The sequence below is a fragment of the Mobula hypostoma genome, chromosome 28 (genome assembly GCF_963921235.1).
Source record: "Mobula hypostoma chromosome 28, sMobHyp1.1, whole genome shotgun sequence".
Lineage (NCBI taxonomy): Eukaryota > Metazoa > Chordata > Chondrichthyes > Myliobatiformes > Myliobatidae > Mobula > Mobula hypostoma.
In genome coordinates this window covers 27,366,011-27,386,843 of record NC_086124.1, presented here as the reverse complement: position 1 = coordinate 27,386,843, position 20,833 = coordinate 27,366,011, and the positions used below count along the sequence as shown (strand labels likewise).

At 49.3% G+C, this 20,833-nt stretch overlaps 1 protein-coding gene across 2 annotated transcripts in view; it reads left to right on the top strand.

Moving 5' to 3' along the window:
* LOC134339027 (serine/threonine-protein kinase WNK3-like) overlaps positions 1 to 20,516 on the top strand; it is a 150,860-nt gene extending 130,344 nt beyond the window's left edge. For both annotated transcript variants that reach the window (XM_063035282.1, XM_063035283.1), the window contains exons 18-22: positions 3,922 to 4,040; positions 4,696 to 5,084; positions 9,590 to 9,789; positions 10,323 to 10,513; positions 15,500 to 20,516. In XM_063035282.1, coding sequence (XP_062891352.1) covers positions 3,922 to 4,040; positions 4,696 to 5,084; positions 9,590 to 9,789; positions 10,323 to 10,513; positions 15,500 to 15,679 — 1,079 coding nt within the window. In that variant the 3' untranslated portion in view covers positions 15,680 to 20,516. The remainder of the gene's footprint in view (positions 1 to 3,921; positions 4,041 to 4,695; positions 5,085 to 9,589; positions 9,790 to 10,322; positions 10,514 to 15,499) is intronic.
* Positions 20,517 to 20,833: the final 317 nt, after the last annotated feature.

Here is a 20,833-nt window from a genome sequence, read left to right as displayed (position 1 = left end):
TTCAAGTTTTGGCTATTGGGCTCCGAATGCCAGACCTCTGTTTGACCTTTGATCTTCGGTATGAACACCTGGACTAGCTAATGACAGGACCTTGAACTCTAGGCTTGCCTACTGTCCGGCCCTCATGCCTCCTGTATGCACAGGCATCCAATCCCAGGACCCACCAACCTGGGACAGCCCGACATCCGCAGATGTCCTTCCATCACCCGTCCATATTGCTGAGGCCGGGACTCTGGACATCCTCCATTACGTTCCACGTCACATATCTGTTTGTGCAGGCCTCAGTTCCTCCTCTGTGCCAGCTCCCCATAACCGTCAGTTACCTGATCTTTTAATAATCTACAGTACTCTGCAAAGGTCTTACACATATATATAGCTAGGTTGCAGAGAGATATAGATAGGTTAAGTGAGTGGGCAACGGTCTGGCAGATGGAGTAAAATGTTGGTAAATGCGAGGCCATCCACTTTGGAAGGAAATATTAAACAGCAGATTATTATTTAAATGGTAAAAGATTGCAGCATACTGCTGTGCAAAGGGACTTGGGAGTGCTTGTGCTTGAATCACAAAAGGTTGGTTTGCAGGTGCAGCAGGCTATCAAGAAGCTGGATGGAATGTTGGCCATCATTGCTAGAGGGATTGAATTTAAGAGCAGGGAGATTATGCTGCAACTGTACAGAGTACTGGTGAGGCTGCACCTGGAGTACTACGTGCAGTTCTGGTCTCCGTACTTGAGGAAGGATATGCTTTACTGGCTTTAAAGCAGTGCAGAGGTTCACCAGTTTGATTCCAGAGATGAGGGGGTTGGACTATGAGGAGAGATTGAATTGCCTGGGACTATACTTGCTGGAATTCAGAAGGATGAGAGGAGATCTTATAAAAACATATAAAATTATATAAGATAGAAGCAGAGAAGTTGTTCCAACTGATAGGTGAGACTAAAACTAAGAGACATAGCCTCAAGATTCGGGAGAGTAAATTTAGGACGGAGATGAGGAGGAACTGCTTTTCCCAGAGAGTGGTGAATCAGTGGAATTCTCTGCCCAATGAAGCAGTGGAAGCTACCTCAGTAAATATATTTAAAACAAGGTTGGATATATTTTTGCATAATGGGGGAATTAAGGGTTACGGGGAAAAGGCAGGTAGGTAGGTGGAGATGAGTCCATGGCCAGATCGGCCATGATCTTATTGAATGGCAGAGCAGGTTCAACGGGCCAGATGGCCGATCCCTGCTCCTGTTCCTTATGTTTTGCACAGAACTGTGTCTGTCAACGTGAAGCAGAGAGAGAGTTTGTAAATCTGACAGGAGAAACGGATGTTGGGAATGGTGAGGGTGGAGTGCCACTGGAGGGGTGTGGGACAGGTGGCAGAAAAGGCGTGCTAGGGGCAGTTCGTGGGGGGGGGAGGGGTTGGCACAGGTACACACACACACAGCCCTGAGACACCAGGCAAAGTAATTTGATTCCAAAGAGTTGGTTTATTGATCATTACAGAATGTCCCTCTGGTGCTTCCTGCTCCCTACTCTCTCCCTTCCCCTTTCCCCAACCAAGATTCCCCTCTCCCTGTCCTCTTCCCACAATGTCCTCAGTCCACAATAGAGACCCATAGTAGAATCAGATTTATCATCACTCACATATGTCATGAAATTTAATTTTTTTTTGTAGCAGCAATACAATATAGTACATAAAATTACTATAGTACTGTGCAAAATTCTTAGGCTCCCTGGCTATATATATACTTTTACACAGTACTGTATATCTATTGTCTAAAAATTTTGCAATAGATATTGCCTATAAAATGAATTCACCCCTTGGAAGTTTTCGTGTTTTATTGTTTTACAACATCGAATTACAGTGGGTTTAATTGAGATCAACGGAAAGAGACTTCTGTGTCAAAGTGAAAACGGATCTCTACAAAGTGATCTAAAATTAATCACAAATATAAAACACAAAATAATTGATTGCTTAAGTGTTCACCCCCCCCCCCTTTTAATATGGCACACCAAATCACCACTGGTGCAGCCAGTTGGTTTTAGAAGTCACATAATTAGCTGAATGGAGGTCACTGTATGCAGTCAAGGTGTTCCAATCGATTGTAGTAAAAATACACCTGTATCTGGAAGGTCCAACTGTGGTGAGTCAGTACCCCGGAAAAAACTACCCCATGCAGACAAAAGAACACTCCAAGCAACTCTGTGAAAAGGTTATTGAAAAGCATAAAAGCCCAGAGCAGGCCATCCTCGAAAACTGAGTGACTGTGCAAGAAGGGGACTAGTGAGGGAGGCCACCAAGAGACCTATGACAACTCTGGTGGCTGAAATGGGAGAGAGATTGAGCATACAACAACTGTTGCCCGAGTGCTTCACCAGTCGCAGCTTTATGGACAAGTGGCAAAGAGAAAGCCACTGTTGGAAAAAAAAACTTGCATGGAATCCCGGCTGGAGTTTGCCAGAGGGCATATAGGAGACTCTGAAGTCAGCTGGAAGAAGGTCCTGTGGTCTGATGAAACCAAACAGGCCTTAAGCCAAACACTGCACATCATCAAAGACACACCATCCCCACTGTGAAGCATGGTGGTGGCTGCAGCATGCTGTGGGGATTCTTCGCTGCAGCAGGCCCTGGAAGGCTTGTGAAGGTAGAGGGTGATATGAATGCAGCAAAATACAGAGAAATCATGGAGGAAAACCTGATGCAGTCTGCAAGAGAACTGCGACTTAGGAGATTTGTTTTCCAGCAAGACAATGACCCCAAGCATAAAGCCAAAGCTACACAAGAAGGAAGTTAATGTTCTGGAGTGGCCAAGTCAGAGTCCGGACCTCAATCCAAGTAAGAATTTGTGGCTGGACTTGAAAAGCACTGTTCACTGACGATCCCCATGCAATCTGACAGAGCTTGAGCAGTTTTGTAGAAACACTGCAGAATGGGGAAAACTGCAGTGTTCAGATGTGCAAAACTGATAGAGACCTATCCACACAGACTCAAGGCTTGAAGGGGATATTTATGAAATCAATTATTTTGTTTTTAATAATTGTAATAAATTTAGACCGATTTGTAGAAATTTGTTTTCATTTTGACAAGAGTCTTTTTCTGTCCATCAGTGTCAAAAAAGCCAAATTAAATCCACTGTGAATCAATGCTGTAAAACAATAAAACGTGAATACTTCTTGGGGGGGGGGCAATATTTACTTTTTATAGGCATTGTACATGTGCCTAAGACTTTTGTACAATACAATACATGTGACACATACTGCTAATGTCAACTCTTCAACTGGTTGCTGTATTTGTCCTCTTAGTGCTGGTGGGCAAGGGTATCTTTGGAGGGAGTTGCTGATGGGGAGAAAGGTTTAGATTTAATTGTCACATGTACATCAAAACTCAGCCAGCTTACTACCCTCCTCACCATAAGGCATAGGAGCAAAATTCAGCCCAGTAAGTCTTCTCTGCCATTGCATCATGGCTGATTTGTTATCCTTCTCAACCCTCATTCACCTGCCTTCTCCCTCATAACCTTACTAATCAAGAACCTATCAACCTCTGCTTTATATATACCCAATGACTCGGCCTCCAGAGCCGTCCGTGGCAATGAATTCTACAGATTCTCCACCCTCTGCCTAAAGAAATTCCTGTTCTAAGAGGACGTCCTTCTATTCTGAGACTGTGCCCTCTGGTATTGAGGACATCTTCAAAAGGCGATGCCTCAAGAGGGTGACTTCCATCACCCAGGACTTGCCCTCTTCTCATTGCTACCATCAGAGAGGAGGTACAGGAGCCTGAAGACACATGCTCAAAGTTTCAGGAACAGCTTCTTACTCTCCCCAATCCGATTTCTGAATGGACAATGAACCTTTCTCCCAATGCCCTGAACTCTGGATCTGAGCTGCTGTTAACCGCGCGCCCCCTTGTTCTCCTTTTGCCCCGGGCAGCCGGTGACAGTCAGACCAACCTTGGAGGCAAGGACCTCGCTGGGACGGAGCAGGGCAGCACCCATGGAGGCTTCCCAGATGACCAATCCACTGTGTGCAGACAGGCTGGGCGATTTCGGGTAAGATTTGGAGAGTGTAGGAGGGGAGTATCACAGCTCTTCCACTGTATTGCTCTCGCTGCAAATAACGTGGGGTTGAAGAGGGAGGGAATGTAGGAGGGATGGTTATCATAGCTGGTGAGAGCCACCTACGCTGTCAGCTGTGTAGGGCTTTTGTGTGAGGTGGGGGCATCTGTGTCAAGGAGTGGGTGTCCGTGTTGGGGTGAGGAGAAGTGAAGTCCATGTCGTGGAGAGGGTAGGAGAGCAGTATCTGTGTCTGGGAGAGGGGAGGCGAGGGCATCTTTGTCTGGGAGGGGGGAGAGGAGGAGCATCTGTGTCTGGGAGAGGGAGGGAGTAGAGTCTATGTCTGAGGGAGGGGAATTTGTGTCTAAGAGAGGGGAGGTAGTGGAGGACACCTTTATTTGGAGAGGGGTTCTTTACTCGGGGCTGGAGCCAGGGGAGGAAGAGGAGAGGCTCCTATTTTCTGAGAATGGGAGTTTACCGTTATTCGGGGGATGGGAGGGAGAGAGAGAAGTGAGCTTTTTTTTAATTGCGAGTGAGGGAGCTGGGTGAGGCTTGGGTTGTTGGTGAGGGGCCAGACACTGAGTAGTGGTCGGGGTTTGGTTGAAATAAATAATTATTTTTTCTCCATCCTCTTCCCCCCACCCCCCCCAAGATCTCTGCATCATCGCCCCATCCTGAAGGAGCCATCCCACCTGCCGAACACTCACCCCACCACCCAAAGGATGACTCCAGCCATCGTTCCCCAACCATCACCCCATCCAGGGGCGCCCCTCCGCGGGCTGAATCTACCCCCAGGGGCTGCGATGCTCTCGACGGGCTGCTGCACCTGCCGCCGGGCTGGTACGAGGAGGAGGAGGCACCCAGCAGCCTTCTCAGCAAGCAGCCCAGCACGGACAGTGACCCAGCCGGTAGGCCACACCCTGTCGCTGGCCGACCTCCAGCCCTCCCCTGCCACTCGCTCTCCTCCCCCATGAGCAGTGACGATGAGTCAGAGGTGGAGGACGAGGACCTGAAGCGAGAACTGCAGAGACTCCGGGAGAAGTAAGTGGAGGGCAGTGAGACACAGCGCAGAATCAGCCCTTCCCAGCCCTAATCACGGAACAATTTAACCCTAACCTAATCGCGGGACAATTTACAGTGACCCGGTATGTCTCTGGACTGTGGGAGGAAACCGAAGAACTCAGTCAAACCCCACACATTCCATGGGGAGGATGCCAGGAGTGAACACTGAACTCTAGCACCCCAACCTGTAATAGCGTCACGCTGACCACTACGAAACAGTAGCGCCAAGTACCTGGGGGTACAGTGAAGCAGACCGAATGGGCTGAATGGCCTCATTCCGCTCCTGTGTCTTGCGGTCTTATGGTAGAAGCCAGATCATGAGGATAATTAAAGGTGGAGAGAGATAAATATTTAAGACTGAAGATCAAAGGTTACGGGTGGCTGGCACAGGATTTGAGGTCAGCAAGAGTCAGAACAGGCATGAAGGGCCACGTGGCACACTGTTGCTCAAAGTCCCCAGTCCCAGATGTTTGTTTTCTCTCTCCCTCCCCCCTCCCTTCCTCTCCCTCCCTCCCTCTCTCTCTCTCTTCCTCTCCCTCTCTCTCTCCTTCCCTTTCTCCTTCCCTCCCTCTCTCCTTCTCTTTCTCCTTCCCTCTCTCCCTCCATCTCCCTCTCCCTCTCCCTGTCCCTCTCCCCTTTCCCCCTTTCCCTGTCCCTCTCCCCTTTCCCCCTCTCCCTCCTTCCTTCCCTCCTTCCCTCCTTCCCTCTCTCCCTCTCTCCCTCCCTCATTCTCTCTCCCTCTCTCCCCCCCCTGCTTTCTCTACCCCACTCTCTCTGTCCCACAAAAACACAGTGGGAGTGACATCTAAATCATCTCCAAAACCTGCTTGCCTGGCAATACCCGAAATCCCAAGCATGCAGGATTCGCAGAATGTGTGTTACCTTCAGGTCTTACGGAATGAGGGCATGATCGAATTGAAACACAAGACACTGGGCGGGTGGGAGACAGCTTGACAGGATAGATGTCAAGGTATTTCCAGTAGTGCAACAGTCCCAAATGACAGACATGATTGTAAGACCACAGAACTTTCATTTAAAGCTAATCTGCTTTGGATTTTACACACCACCCCATGACCTTCCATATCCAGCTCATCATTCTTCATCACTTCAACCATCTCCAATGGGATTCTCCTCCAGGCACATCTTTCCATCCTCCACTCTCCCTGCTTTCCTTGGGATCACTCTCTACATCACTTCCTTCTTCATCGGTCTCTCTTCACCAATCTACCCTCCTGGCACTTATCACTCCTCCCTCACCATCATTCAGGGCTCCAAACAGTCCTTCCAGGTGAGGCGACACTACATCTGTGAGTATGTTGGGATCATCTACTGTACTCGGCGCTCCCAGCGTGGCCTCCACTACGTCGGTGAGAACAAACATAGATTGGGTGACCACCCAAAAAGTGGGAATTCCTGGTGGCCCCTTATTTTAAATCTACTTCCTATTCTAACATGCTGGTCCATGGTCTCCTCTACTGCCATGATGAGACCAAACTCAGGTTGGAGGAGGAACACTTCGTATTCCATCTGGGTAGCTTCCAAGTTGACAGCATGAGCATCAATTTCTTGAACTTCTGGTAATTTCTTCCCCTTCTGGAGAGATAGGCTGAAAAATGGCAGGTGAAATTTGATAGAGAAGTGTGAGGTTTTGCATTTTGGAAGGACAGACCAGAGGAGAACTTACACGAGTGGTGGGGCACTGAGAGGTGTGGTAGAACAGGGATCTAGGAATACAGATTTATGATTCTTGGAACGTGGCGGCACAGATAGCTAGGGTCATAAAGAAAGCTTTTGGTACATTGGCCTTCATAAATCAAAGTATTGAGTACACCTACCTGTTTTAAGGTGTATATGATGTTGGTGAGGCCTAATTTGGAGTATTCTGTGCAGTTTTGGTCATCTACCTAGAGGAAAGTTAACAATAAGATGAAAGGGTTCAGAGAAATTTTATAAGGATGTTACCGGGTCTTAAGGACCTGAATTATAGGGAAAGATTAGAGTCTAGAAGGATGAGGGAGGTTTGATAGAGGCAAACAAAATTATGAGAGGTATCGACAGGGTAAATGTAAACAGGGTTTTCCTCTGAGGTTGGATGAGATTAAACTAGAGGCCATGGGTTGAGGGTGAAAGGTGAAATGTTTAAGGGGAACATGAGGAGGAATTTCTTCACTCAGAGGATGGTGAGAGTGTGGAATGAACTGCCAGAAGAAGAGGTGGCTGCAGATTCCATTTTGGCATTTAAGAGAGGTTTGTATAACTATGGATGGGAGGGCTATGGTCCAGGTACGGTTTATGGGATTAGGGAGGATAGCAGTTCAGCACAGACTGGATGGGCTGAAGGGCTTGTTTTTGTGCTTTGGTTCTCTATAACTCTTTTTCTTCCATTCCCACTCTTTTTTTCCCCTCTCTTCCCCTCCTCACCTGCCCACCACTTCCTCGCCTCCCTTCTCCCTTTGGTTCACTATACTCTATCGGATTCCTTCTTCTTCCGTCCCTCCACCTATTGCCAACAAGCTTCTTCATCCCTGTCTCCCCACTCACCAACCTTACCCTTCACGTGGTCTTACCCATCGCCTACCAGCTTGTACTCCTCTCCTACCCCCCACCTTCTTATTCTAGCTTCTGCCCCCTTCCTTTTCAGTCCTGATGAAGGGCCTTGGCCTGAAGCATCGACTGTCTATTCCCCTCTGCAGATGCTGCCTGGCCTGCTGAGTTCCTCCAGCATTTTGTGTGTATTAGAACAGCACAGTAATGATATTGTGCCAATCCTTTAGCCTACTCTAAGATCAATCTAATCCTCTCCCACATAGACCTCCATTTATCTATCATCATGATAGTCTCTTAAATGTCCCTAATGTGTCTGCCTCTACCATCACCCCTCCCATGCATTCCCCCAAACACATTAAAATTAAGCCTCTGCATATTCACTATTTCTGCCCTGGGAAAAAGTCCACTTGATCAATGCCTATTGTGATGATTTACCCCTGTATTACGTTGCCTCTTTATCCTCCCACACTCCAAGTGAAAGGCCCAAGCTCGCTCAACATGTCCCGCATTTTTTGCAATGTAATGTTTCTGAAAGCCTGGCACTCTACATCTCCCTGAAGTAGGTGATTAACTGGATTTAACCCACTCAGCCTGTTAACCAATGTGAATACTCCTGGTTGATGCTTGAATTCTGAAACAATTTGACATTGTTTGGAAAGTAAAATGTTGCAGATTCAACACTTTATTAAAAACTTAACACACTTGTGTCCAGCTTTGTAGAGTGCACACTCAGAGTTGGGTTTGAATCTTGTACATCACGCTTTCCCCGCACCCAACTTACCATCTGCCATCTGCTCTCCACCCACTCACATTCCAGGGCAACACACAAACATAACGCTTTAGGAACTCAGCAGGTCAGGCAGCATCTATGGACCGTAAGATCATAAGACATGGAAGCAGAATTAGGCCATTCAGCCTTTCAAGTCTGCTCTATCATTCCATCGTGACTGATTTATTATCCTTCTCCCAATTCTCCTGCCTCCTCCCTACAGATCTTTCGAAAGAAATTCCTCCTCATCTCTGTTCTAAAGGGATGAACTTCAGTTCTGAGGTTGTGCCCTCTGGTCCTAGACTCCCCCCACTGTAGGAAACATCCTCTTCATGTCCTCTCAAACTAGGCCTTTTGAAAGGTTTCAATGAGATCCCCGCTCATTCTTATAAACTCCAGCGAGTACAGGCCCAGATCCATCAAACACTCCTCATTGGTTAACCCTTACATTCCCAGGATCATTCTCTTAAACCTCCTCTGGAACCACTCCAACACCAGCAAATCCTTTCTTAGATAAGGGGCCCAAAACTGCGCACAGTACTCCAAGTGCAATCTGACCCGTGCCTTATAAAGCCTCTGCATTACATCCTTGCTTTTATATTCTAGTCCTCTCGAAATGAACGCTAACATTGCATTTGCCTTCCTTACTACCTACTCAACTTGTAAGTTAACCGTTAGGAAACCCTGCACAAAGATTCCCAAGTCCCTTTGCACCTTTGAAATCGTTGAAATCTCTGAAATTGCTCTGTGTTTAGAAAATAGCCTATACCTTTATTTCCTCTAGCAAAGTGCACAATCATATACTTCCCTGCCTACACTGTATTCCATCTGTCACTTCTTTGCCCATTCTCCTAATCTGTCCAATTCCGTCTGTAGCCCTTCTGCTTCCTCAACACTGCCTGCTGACCCTCCACCTATCTTCGTTTCATCTGCAGATTTGACCGCAAAGCCATCAATTCTGTCATCTACATCACTGACCTATAACGTGTAAAGAAGTGGTTGAGTCAGTGAGAGTTAAATTTTTGCAAGTTCAGGGGATTGAGGGTGATGGGGAACTGGGGCAGATTGGCTCGCATCGAACAATGGGGGAGGGGGTGTTGGCTGGAAGAGGCCGAAAGCCCTGCCCCTCATCTCCTCACCACTCTCTCTCCTCCCTCCTCTGGCCCAGGCACATAAAGGAGGTGGTGCACCTGCAGGCCCAACAGAAACAGGAACTCCAGGAGCTGTACAAGCGCCTCCAACCCAACAGCGGGTCGTCCGAGGACTCCCTCCAGGCTTACTCCCCACCCGGCCGCCGGTCACGCTCGGCCAGAAGCAGATCCCGCGGCGCCAAGCCCCACTCTCTGGGTGCCACCCCCACCAGCACAGGTAAGCAGGAGGCACCTCTGGGTTCCTGGGTCATCAGAGAACCTGAAAGACTCAGCGAGGTGTGGGTGGGGGGGTAGTGGGTGGTGAATAGCTTCCTCCATGATACAGATGTGCAGTCTTGCACCCTGCAGGAATCCCAAAGTGTGGCTGAGACTGGTTTCCTCTTGGCAGCATCCAATATCAAGGACCCACACCTCTGGGACATGCCTTCTTCTCATTTCTACCATCAGGGAGGAGGTGGATACAGGAGCCTGGAAGCCCACACTCAACAATTCTTCCCCTCTTCCATCAGATTCCATGAACACTACCTCACTATTCCTCTTTTCCACTATTTATTTTTTCATTGTAACTAATAGTATTTTTAATATCTTTTCACAGTACTGCCACAGAACAACAAATTTTACAGCATACGCAGTTCAGTATGGTGGGAAGGGTGTACGTGTGTTTGTGGGTTTGTGTCTGTATGTATATCTGTCTGTGAATATGATGGGGAGAACATTGCCTTCCACTGACCTGGCCCTCTTTTACCGCAGGGTTATTCTACAGCGGAGATTCCCAGCCGGTGGCCGGGGCCAAGAAGGGGACTTTCACGGATGACCTGCGCAAGCTGGTGGATGACTGGGCAAAGGAGAAGGTGGGAGCCGCCAACGCCAAGCCCAGTCTGAACGAGATCAGGCAGATTCAGTGCAGGCAAGACCTCGAGAGCTGGCAGCAACTCGGTGATGTAAGGAGACCCTCCAACTCTGGGGTGAAGCCTGTCCACTCACGAGGCTTAGATTTTATTTATTTCATTTAGAGATGCAACGTGGAACAGGCCCTTCCAGCTCAACGAGCCGCACTGCCCAGCAATCCCCCTATTTAACGCTAGCCTCAGCACAATACGTTTTACAATGACCAATTAACCAGTATGTGGGAGAAGATCAGTGCAAACCCGCGTGGTCACGGGGAGAAAGTCGAAGCTGCTGACAGACGGCACTGGAATTGATTCCTGAACTCCAGAACGCCCTGAGCTGTAACCGTGTCGCACTAACCGCTACATTACTGTGGCACCCCAATACTGGTAGGAATGCTGGGGGTGGGCTCAAATCAAATCAGTCAGTATTGTGCTGGGGGCAGCCAGTGATAGCATGCCCACAAGGCACTAACCCTAACTGTAGGTCTTTGGAACATGGGAGGAAACCGGAGCAGCCTGACAAAACCAACATGGTACTAGCAGGACGTGCAAACTCCTCAGAGACAGTGATGTGCATCGAGCCCCGATCTGACCACGATGCTGCCCCTTTGGTGTATGTGGTTCTGGTGGCCCTGTTATAGAGACACTACGGAGGCGTTGGGGTGGGTGCAGAAGAGGTTCACCAGGCTGTTGCCTGAAGACAAATACACTGTTAGCCTTCATTTCAAGAGGACTGGAATATAAAAGCAGGAATGTAATACTGAGGCTTTGGTCAAGCCACAGTTGGAGTATTGTGAGCAATTTTGTACCCCATTTATCTAAGAAAGGATGTGCTGGCATTGGAGAGGGTCCAGAGGAGAATGATCCCTGGAATGAAAGGGTTAAGGTATGAGGAGTGTTTTTGATGACTCTTGGCCTGTACTTGTTGGAGTTTAGAGGAATGGGGGGGGAGCTCATTGAAACTTAATGAACATTGAAAGGCCTAGGTAGTGGACGTGGAGACGATTTTTCCAAAAGTGGGGGAGCCTAGGACCGGAGAACACAGCCCCAGGTTAGAGGAATGTCCATTTAGAACAGAGGGTGATGAATTTGTGGAATTCATTGCCACAGACAGCTGGGGAGGCCAAGTCACTGGGTATATTTTAAGCGGAGGTTGATAGGTTCTTGATTAGTAAGGTTACGGGAGGAAGGTGAATGAGATTGAGAGAGGTGGCAATTCAGCCATGATGGATTGGTGTAGCAGATGTGATGGGCTGAATGCCTGATTCTGTTCCTACGTTTTATGGTGAAAGCAGATGGGACAGTGGATTTTGAGAGTCTGGTAAGCACATGAAAATGCAAGGTGTGGAGAACTGTGGATCGTGTGTGTGGAGGGTGTAAAGAGGTTCACCAGGATGCTGTCTGGATTAGAGAGTGTGAACCTTAAGGAGATGTTGGACACACTTGGGCTGTTCTCCCTGCAGCATAAGAGTTCAAGGGGAGACCTGATGGGTTTTAAAAATTATAAGAGGCTTAGACAGTCAGAATGTTTTGCAGAGGTCACACTTTTAAAGTTAGTGGGGAGAAATTTAAAGGTGACATGACGAACTTTTTTTTAAGCTCAGTATGATAGGTGCTGGAACTGTGTTACCAGGGGCAGCAGTAGGAGCAGGTAGTTTGGTGGAATTTGAGGTATTAAGACAGACTCCTGAAAATGGAGGGGTATGGATCATACACAGGACAAAGTGGTGTCAAGCCTGGCACAACATCGTGGACCTGTCCAGAGCTGTACCGTTCTATGGAGATTTAGAGGAGATGCTGAGATTGGAGGAGTTTAATAAGCGAGAGATTGGAGAAGCTCTTTATGGAGAGATCGGGCTGCCACAGTAGTGCAAAGCTATTACAGAACCAGCGACCAGGTTCAATTCCAACCGCTGCCTGTAAGGAGGTTGGACCACGTGGGTTTCCGCCCGTTTCCTCCCACAGTCCAAAGACATACTGGGTGCACGGTTAATTGGTCATGGGTGTAATTGGGTGACGTGGGCTTGTTGGCCAGAAGGGGCCTGGTAGCATGTCAGATCTCTAAATAAAATAAAATAAAAACTGAGCTAGTGTGAGGGGAGATCTGACAGCAGTAAATACAGTTATGGGGGGGGGGGGGGTGGCATTGATACCTGGTCAGAATCTTTGTCCCATCATGGAGGAGGAGAGGAGAGGAAAGGAGAAGGCAGAAATTCAGATTACTATATGCCATCATCATCATCACTCTGTCGTGGGCAATCATGGTCCATCTGTGTCCTTGATTATTCTTGGCAAACTCTTCTACAGAAGTGGTTTGCCACTGCCTTCTTCTGGGCACATTGTGTTTATAAGACAGGTGACCCCAGCCATTATCAACATTCTTCAGAGATTGTCTACCTGGCATCAGTGGTCACATAACCAGGACTTGTGATCTGCACCGGCTGCTCATACAACCATCTACCACCTGCTCTCATGGCTTCATGTGACCCTGATAGGGGGGCTAAGCAGGTGCCACACCTTGCCCAGGGATGACCTGCAGATTAGCGGAGGGAAGGAGCGCCTTACACCTCTCTTGGTAAGGGGCACATCTCCACCCTGCCACCTGCAGCTGTACCAAACTGCAATAAAATCCTAGCCCGAAGCGTAAAACAACACACTTTAGTAATGGGGGGTGGGGGGGCATCTTATTCAGGCCCTAACAAATATTGAAAAGAGTGGTCATAGAGAGAATATTTTTGATAGAACCAGAGGGCACAGCCTCAGAATAGGACGTCCCTTTAGAACAGAGATGAGGAGGAATTTCTTTAGCCAAAAGGTGGGGAATCTGTGGAATTCATTGCCGCAGATGGCTGCAGAGGTCAAGTCAGTGGATATATTTAAAGCAGAGGTTGATTGGTTCATGATTAGTAAGGGCATCAAAGATTACGGGGGAAATGGGGTTGAAAGGGACAATAAATCAGCCATGATGGATTAGCGGTGCAGACTTGATGGGCCGAATGGTTTAAATCTGATCCTATTGTGTTATGGCCTCAAATCTCTTCTTCACCCTGGTCTGTCTTCCTGAGGGGTCCAGAACTGAACACAACACTCCTAAACATGGTCTAACCAGAACATTACAGAGCCGCAGCATTATCTTGCAACTCTTGAACTCAATGGCCCGATTCATGTTGCAGTGTTCTGTGAGGCAAACGGATGCGCAGTGGAGAAAGGAGGCTGGGAGCTGAGCATCAGAATCCAATGCATCATTGCGGAGCGAGTTAGAAAGAGCAGGTGCCTTGGGATAATAAATTAGCCCAAAATCGATGGGCTCTTTACCAATCAGATTGAAAGAGTGCAGAGAAAATTTAGAAGAATGTTGCCAAGATTGAAGGACCTGGGTTATAGGGAAAGGTTGAATAGGTTAGGACTTTATTTTCTGGGAGGTAGGGGAATGAGGGGAGATTTCATAGAGGCATACCAAAATTGGGGCGGGGTGAAACATCTCTACCAAAGGAGGTGTAAGGCCTTCCTTCCCTCCACTAGCCTGCAGGTCACCCTTGGGCAAGGTGTAGCACCTGTTTAGCCCCTCGATCAGGGTCACGTGAAGCCATGGGGCCAGGTGGTGGATGGTCATATGAGCAGCCGGTGCGGATCACAAGTCCTGGTTATGCGACCACTGACACCTGGCAGACAATCTCTGAAGAGTATTGAGAATGGCTGGGGTCACCTGTCTTGTAAAGAAGTCGAAGGCAAATCAGTTCTGTAGAAAAATTTGCCAAGAAAAATCATGGTCAAAGGTAGACCATGATCACCCATGTCATACAACACAACACATAATGATGATGATACGAAATTATGAGGGTAAATGCAAGCAGGTTTTTTCCAGTGAGGTTGGGAGATACTCGAACTGGACATTAAGGAGGAAAGGTGAAATATTTGGAGGGAACATGAGGGGAATTTCTTCACTCAGAGGGCAGCGAGAGTGTAGAATGAGCTGCCTGAATGAGGTACATTGGGAAGGGATGAAGGGCTATGGTCTGGGTGCAGGATGATGCTCGTTCAACACAGAAGGGGCTGATCTGAGCTGTAGTGTTCTACGACTGTATGGCTGAATTAGTACAAAAATAGTTGCTAGAGTGACATTAACAGAGTAGAGAGAAAGGGACAGTAAAGAACCCAAGAGCGTGTCAGCATCCCTTGAAGGGGGTGTTCAGGAGGTTTCTGGCTCAGAAGACCGATAGCTGCAGGTTTAGGTTTGAGAGGGAGCTCCAAGAGGGAAGTCTTTTTTTTAATATACCTACAAGGGGAGCTGATGGTGGTACACCTCACTCTGTTTAAGAGACATTTAGACAGATACTTAACATTAGACATTTGGCCCATCGAGTCTGTACCACCATTCTATCATGGTTGATTTATTTTCCATGTCAATGTCATTCTCCTGCCTCTCCCCAAAACCTTTGAAGCTTTGACTGATCAAGGACCTGTCAACCTCCACTTTAAATCTCCCCAGTGATTTGGCCTCCACAGCCATCTGTGGCAACAAATTCCACAGATTCACCACCCTCCGGCTAAAGAAATTCTTCCTCATCTCTCTTCTAAAGGGTCATTCTTTCAATCTGAGGCTGTGCCCTCCAGTCCTAGACTCACCCACTATAGGAAACATCCTCTCCCTATTCATTTTATTGAGGCCTTACAGGTTTCAGTGAGATTACCCCCTCAATCTTCTCAACTCTGGCAAATGCAGGCCCAGAGGATGGAACAGTAGGCCACTAGGATGGCGTACCAATGCAGGCAATCAGGATTCAAGTCAATGGGCACAGGGGGTTTTGCACAGAGAGGGAGGGATGTGTACAGGGTAGCAGCAGAGAGTGAGTGTGTTGAGCCAGGGAGCCTGTTTCCTACTCAGCGACCAGCTTCCTTGACTCCACTGAGGCGTGGGGCTGGGTACCCTCAAGCCAGGGTTGGGGGGAGGGGGCGGAGTGGTCGTGGAGCTGTCCCAGCTGATGTTCCACTTACTGATGCCCTTCCCTCCTACCTCTCTTTCTGTCTCTTCTACAGCGGAATCCTCAGTCTTCTCAGGTCACCGGCCGGATCCCCTCGCAGGGGGCACCCCCACGGAGCTCGTTCCCAGCCACCTCCGGACCCCCGGGCCAGCCTGCCCCACCCCAATCCCAATCCCAAACTCAAAACCCCACCAAGCCCCCTACTCTACCCACTGCCCAGACCCGGGCCAAGTAACTCTGCGCCAGGTGGCCTCCTGGCAAGGGGGAGTGTGGCACACACCCCAAACCCTGGCACCGCCGTCCCACCATTCCCTAGTGCAGAGAACGTTCAGAGGTTCTCCAACATTGCCCCTACCCCACTAGCTGGGTACAAAACTGCTCTCCCCTCTCCCCTGGGGTTCTTTCACCCACTCCTCCCTCCAGAATACCAAGATTCTGTGGGCAGGTCCCTCAGAAATGAAACGAGGGGAGGTGAGATTTGGGTGGAGGGTTATGGGTTTTTTTCTCACTTTGCAAGTTAGCCACCGCCTTGCCCCTCACCTATTTACATTGCAACCTCAACCTGCCCTCCCCCCACCACCCGCTGCCTCTTTTCCCTCAAAACTAAAGCTGAAGAGACGTCAAAAGACCAATAAGCAACATGTGAATGGATAAAGACCAGACGTGTGCAGGATCTGGGACGAGGTCCCAATGATCCGTCGATTAACACAGCACTCCCCCCACACACATCTGTCTGCATCGAGCCCTGACAGATGCTTGTGCTGCTTGGTGGACGGAGGAAGGATTACTTTTCCTTCATAAAACTCATTCTTTTGCACCGGAATCACATATTTCAGTTTCTCTGCCCCCTCACCCCTGCTTTCCCAACCCCCTTTGTCTCCCATCCCCACACTCCTACTTCCTCCCTCTCTCTCACCTTACCCTCCCCCTCTCACCTTTCCCCTCCCCCTCTCCCTCTCACCTTTCCCCTCCCCCTCTCCCTCTCACCTTTCCCCTCCCATCCTCTCACTTTCCCCTCCCCTCTCCCTCTCACCTTCCCCTCCCCCTCACCTTTCCCCTCCCCCTCTCACCTTTCCCCTCCCCCTCTCACCTTTCTCCTCCCCCTCTCCCTCTCACCTCCACCTCTCCCTCTCACCTTCCCCTCCCACTCTCCCTCTCACCTTCCCATCCCACTCACCTTCCCCTTCCCCTCCCCTCTCACCTTTCCCCTCCCCTCTCACCTTTCCCCTCCCCCTCTCCCTCTCACCTCCACCTCTCCCTCTCAACTTCTCCTCCCCCTCACCTTTCCCCTCCCCCTCTCGCCTTCCCCTCCCCCTCCCTCTGAGCTCCACCTCTCCCTCTCACCTTCCCCTCCCCCTCCTCTCACCTTTGCCCTCCCCTCCCCCTCTCACCTTTCCCCTCCCCTTCTCACCTTTCCCCTCCCCCTCTCCCTCTCACCTTTCCCCTCCCTTTTCCTCTCACCTTTCCCCTCCCCCTCCTCCTCTCACCTTCCTCCTTTCCCACACTCTCAGTCCCTCTCCTCTCCCCTCTCCCTACCCTAGCCCCCTCTCTCCCCGATCCCAGGCTGTTAGTGTTATGCGCCCTTCCTTGGCCAGAGCAGTCTAGAGTGCTGGCGGGGAGACCGACACCCTCACATCCCGCGGCCAGGGTTTGTTTGACAGATCCACCCTCTGCTCGGCCCCCTTCCCCACTGAGAGACGTGTGTCTGGAGGATCGAGGCTCAACAGAGGGAGCAGGAGGCGGTTGTTGGGGTTTGGATGGAATCAGCCCTGTCCGCGATCTCCGGGCCAGAGACGGCACGGTCCGGGGCGGAGTAGCGGTCAAAGTGAGCGACGGCGTCAACGGGAAAGCCCACTCTCCCCGACCTCCCCCTTGTTGTCTGAGGCCCAGTAGCTCGCAGTCAAGTCACTCCTCCCCACTCCAATCCCGGGGAATTCATTGTTTCCAGTCGCCAACAGGGTCACTTCCCACCCTGTCGTCTGACCCTACCCCAAAGCAACAGGCATGTCTGCAAAGTGTCTGACCTTAGCGTGGGGGGGGGGGGGGGGAACAAGTCCTATTCCTATCCACCGCTTATAAATCTCACTTCCCTTCTCCTCTCAACCCTCACCCTCGTCTTTTCATCTCTCCCCTGTGTCTCCACACTCGTCCCAAACACCACCGCCATCTCTCCTATCGGCTACCCTCCCCCTCCGTGAGAGATAATTCTGCATAAATTCTAACGCACGGTTCTGCCCCACTTTGTGCTTTAATTATTTCATGACATCGTGGTCCGTGCCTTCCACTCATCCCAGTTCCAACTGTGTCTCACTGCCCCCTTCTACCTCCTCTGCCTGTCCATCTCACACCAGCTTCCCATGTTAGCCAGCTTCCCCGGTCTGTAAGTCCTGCCTGCCCGGCTCGACCATCTACTACGGCTCCCGATCTTTTTTTTTCCAAAACAAAACTGTGAAGTTTTAAACGGGTTTGTGAAAGTATTTTCGAAGCTGTGACCCGCCAAGACCGGCCACGCAGTTACCTGTTGATAATGTGTCACGTTCTACTGTTACAATTGTAGTCTGTATTTAATTTCCTTCCACGGTTATTCTTCTCGGTTTACTGATCACAGTTGCTGGGTAAAGGGGTGTGTGGGGGAGATGGGGAGAGAGACGGGAGGGTCTGCTAAGTGCTAATTTGTTCAGTGTCTCTTGTCTGGGTCGCCACAGATTCAGGTCACTGTGGTCTGGGATAGTGACACACAGGCCTGTCACTGTGTAATACCGCGGTACGTACCGGTGGGGACAGGCCTGTCACTGTGTAATACCGCGATATGGTACCGGTGTGGACAGGCCTGTCACTGTGTAATACCAGGGTACGGTACTGATGGGGATGGGTCTGTCACTATATTATACCGGGGTACAGTACCAGTGGGGACGGGTCTGTCACTGTTCTACACCGGGGTACGGTTCCGGTGGGGATGCGTCTATCACTATATTACACCAGGGTACGGTACTGGTGGGAACGGGTCTGTCACTATATTACACTGGGGTACGGTTCCGATGGGGACGGGTCTGTCACTATATTACACCAGGGTACGGTGCCAGTAGGTCCCCGTGTAACACCGGGAACGGTAGCGGTGGAGACGAGTCTGTCACTGTGTAATATCTGGGGGTATGGTACCGGTGGGGACGGGTCTGTTCATGCATAACTGGTGTGTTCCCAGTCGACGGACACGCATTGCCTCTTTTTTAAAAAAACGGATTGTGTCAAGCTCTCCTGGAAGCAGTTTGCACTGCCCTACAACCCCACAACCCCGTTGCATGCCTCTTTCCCCCTACATGGTACACGGTCAGTCAGATGAGGCGTTTCTCCGACAGCCCAGGGGACCGGCGGGGACGGTGTGGAATGGATGGATCCCCCTGTCTTGCATTGGTGGACGGTTTATGTAGAAAGATATGACAAACAGTATTACTGGCCAGCTGAAAACTGTGATTTATTTTTATTTTGGCTTGGCGTTGCTTGTACAACCGTTATTTTTTAAAAGAAACTTACTGTGAATTGAGTAGTGTGCAAACAATGCATCTCTCTCTCTCTTTCTCCCTATCTCCTGAAACAGGAGGATTTTTTTCGGTGTAAAGTTAAAAGCATTCCTCCAAGTTGAAATGCATGTGCAAGATTACTTTTGTATCTTTCTAAACTTAGACGGGATGAAAACAAAAAAAAACAAGAAAACAGACCGAAGCTCGTGGTGGTAGTTTATTCTGGTGTCCTCTCTTTGTTTGGCCCGAATTTTTAATTTTTATTTATAGATACGTAAATAACCTGGCCCAACAAGTCCGCGCGGACAATTAATTTATTAACCTGTAGTCTTTGGGATGTGGGGAGAAACTGGAGGACCCGGAGGGAAACCCACAGGGTCATGGGGAAAGCATACAGGCAGTGGTGGGATTCGAACTTGGTTCACTAGCCATGTAATAGCGTTACGCTAGCGGCTACACTGCCATGCCGTAAGAACATAAATAGGAGCAGGAGTCTGCCATCTGGCCCGTCGGTCCTGTTTCACCATTCAATAAGATCATGGCTGATCTGACCGTGGACTCATCTCCACCTCCCTGCCTTTTCCCCAGAACCCTTAATTCCACTGCTATGCCACCCCTTTATGAGCCCTGAGTTGAAAGATCCCGCGGGTTGTTGGCCGCGATCTGATTCTTTCCTTCGAGAACAGTAATGCCAGTCGGTCAAACTTGTGATTAAACGGTGGACCTGCTCAATTGGGCGACTTGGTAGCCAGGGATAAATCGGGCCAACCCAAGTGTTGGACTACATTTGAACCCGGAAAGGACACGGAGACCAGCAATGACGGGGGTGGGTGGTGGATGTCGAGATGGATGCCGAATGCCGCCAGGAAGAGGAGAATGGACCTCGGCAAGATGATTTTTTTTCCGATAGGTCTGATACGATGCAGAAAACTTCGGGTGATACACCCGGTGAAGACGCTACTTCATGGCTACGGCGACCTCGGATTCAATTCCGTCCTACTGTGCTGTATGTGTGTGAGAAAGAGAGTGTCTGTGCGCGAGAGTATATCTGTGTTTGAGTGTGTCTGTGTGTGTGAGAGAGAGAGTGTGTGTGAGTGAGAGAGAGAGAGAGAGAGTGTGTGTGTGAGAGAGAGAGTCTGTGTGTGTGTGTGAGAGCGAGAGACATCTCGGCCCAAAGCGTCGATTGTCCTTTTTTGTGTGGATGCTGCCTGGAGTCTGCAGACAAGCTGTGAAATCTGAGATGCGGCTGACTTAAGAGTGTGGACAATAAAAAGGAGGAAGGTTTGGTGAAGACGTTGTGTTTGATGGTTGGAATTGGTTTATTATTGTCACATGTACCAAGATATAGTGAGAAATTTGTCTTGCACACTTCGTACAGATCAAATCATTACACGGTGCACCAAGAGCAAAGTTAAACAATAACAGAATACAGAACAGTGTAACAACTACAGAGAAAGAGCAGCGCAGGTGGACAATAAGGTGCAAGATCATAAAGAGGTAGGAAGAACAGGTCCTCAAGGGTGGCATTCTCAGGATTGCTGCCAGTGCTACGTGACAGTGATGGTAAGAATTGGAGGAGATGGCAGTTGAATGCGTGGCTGAGGAGTTGGTGCAGGGAGCAGGGTTTTAGATTTTTAGATCATTGGGATCTCTTCTGGGGAAGGTGGGACCTGTACAGATTGGATGGGTTGCACCTGAACTCGAGGGGGAGCAATATCCTTGCAGGTAGGTTTGCTAGCATGTTCGGGAGGATTTAAATTAATTTGCAAGGGGGGATGGGACCCAGAGCGATAGAGCAGTGGAAGAAGTGCATGGAGTAAAGCCAGATACAACATATAAAGAGGCTTTGGGGAAAGAGAAGCAGAATAAAC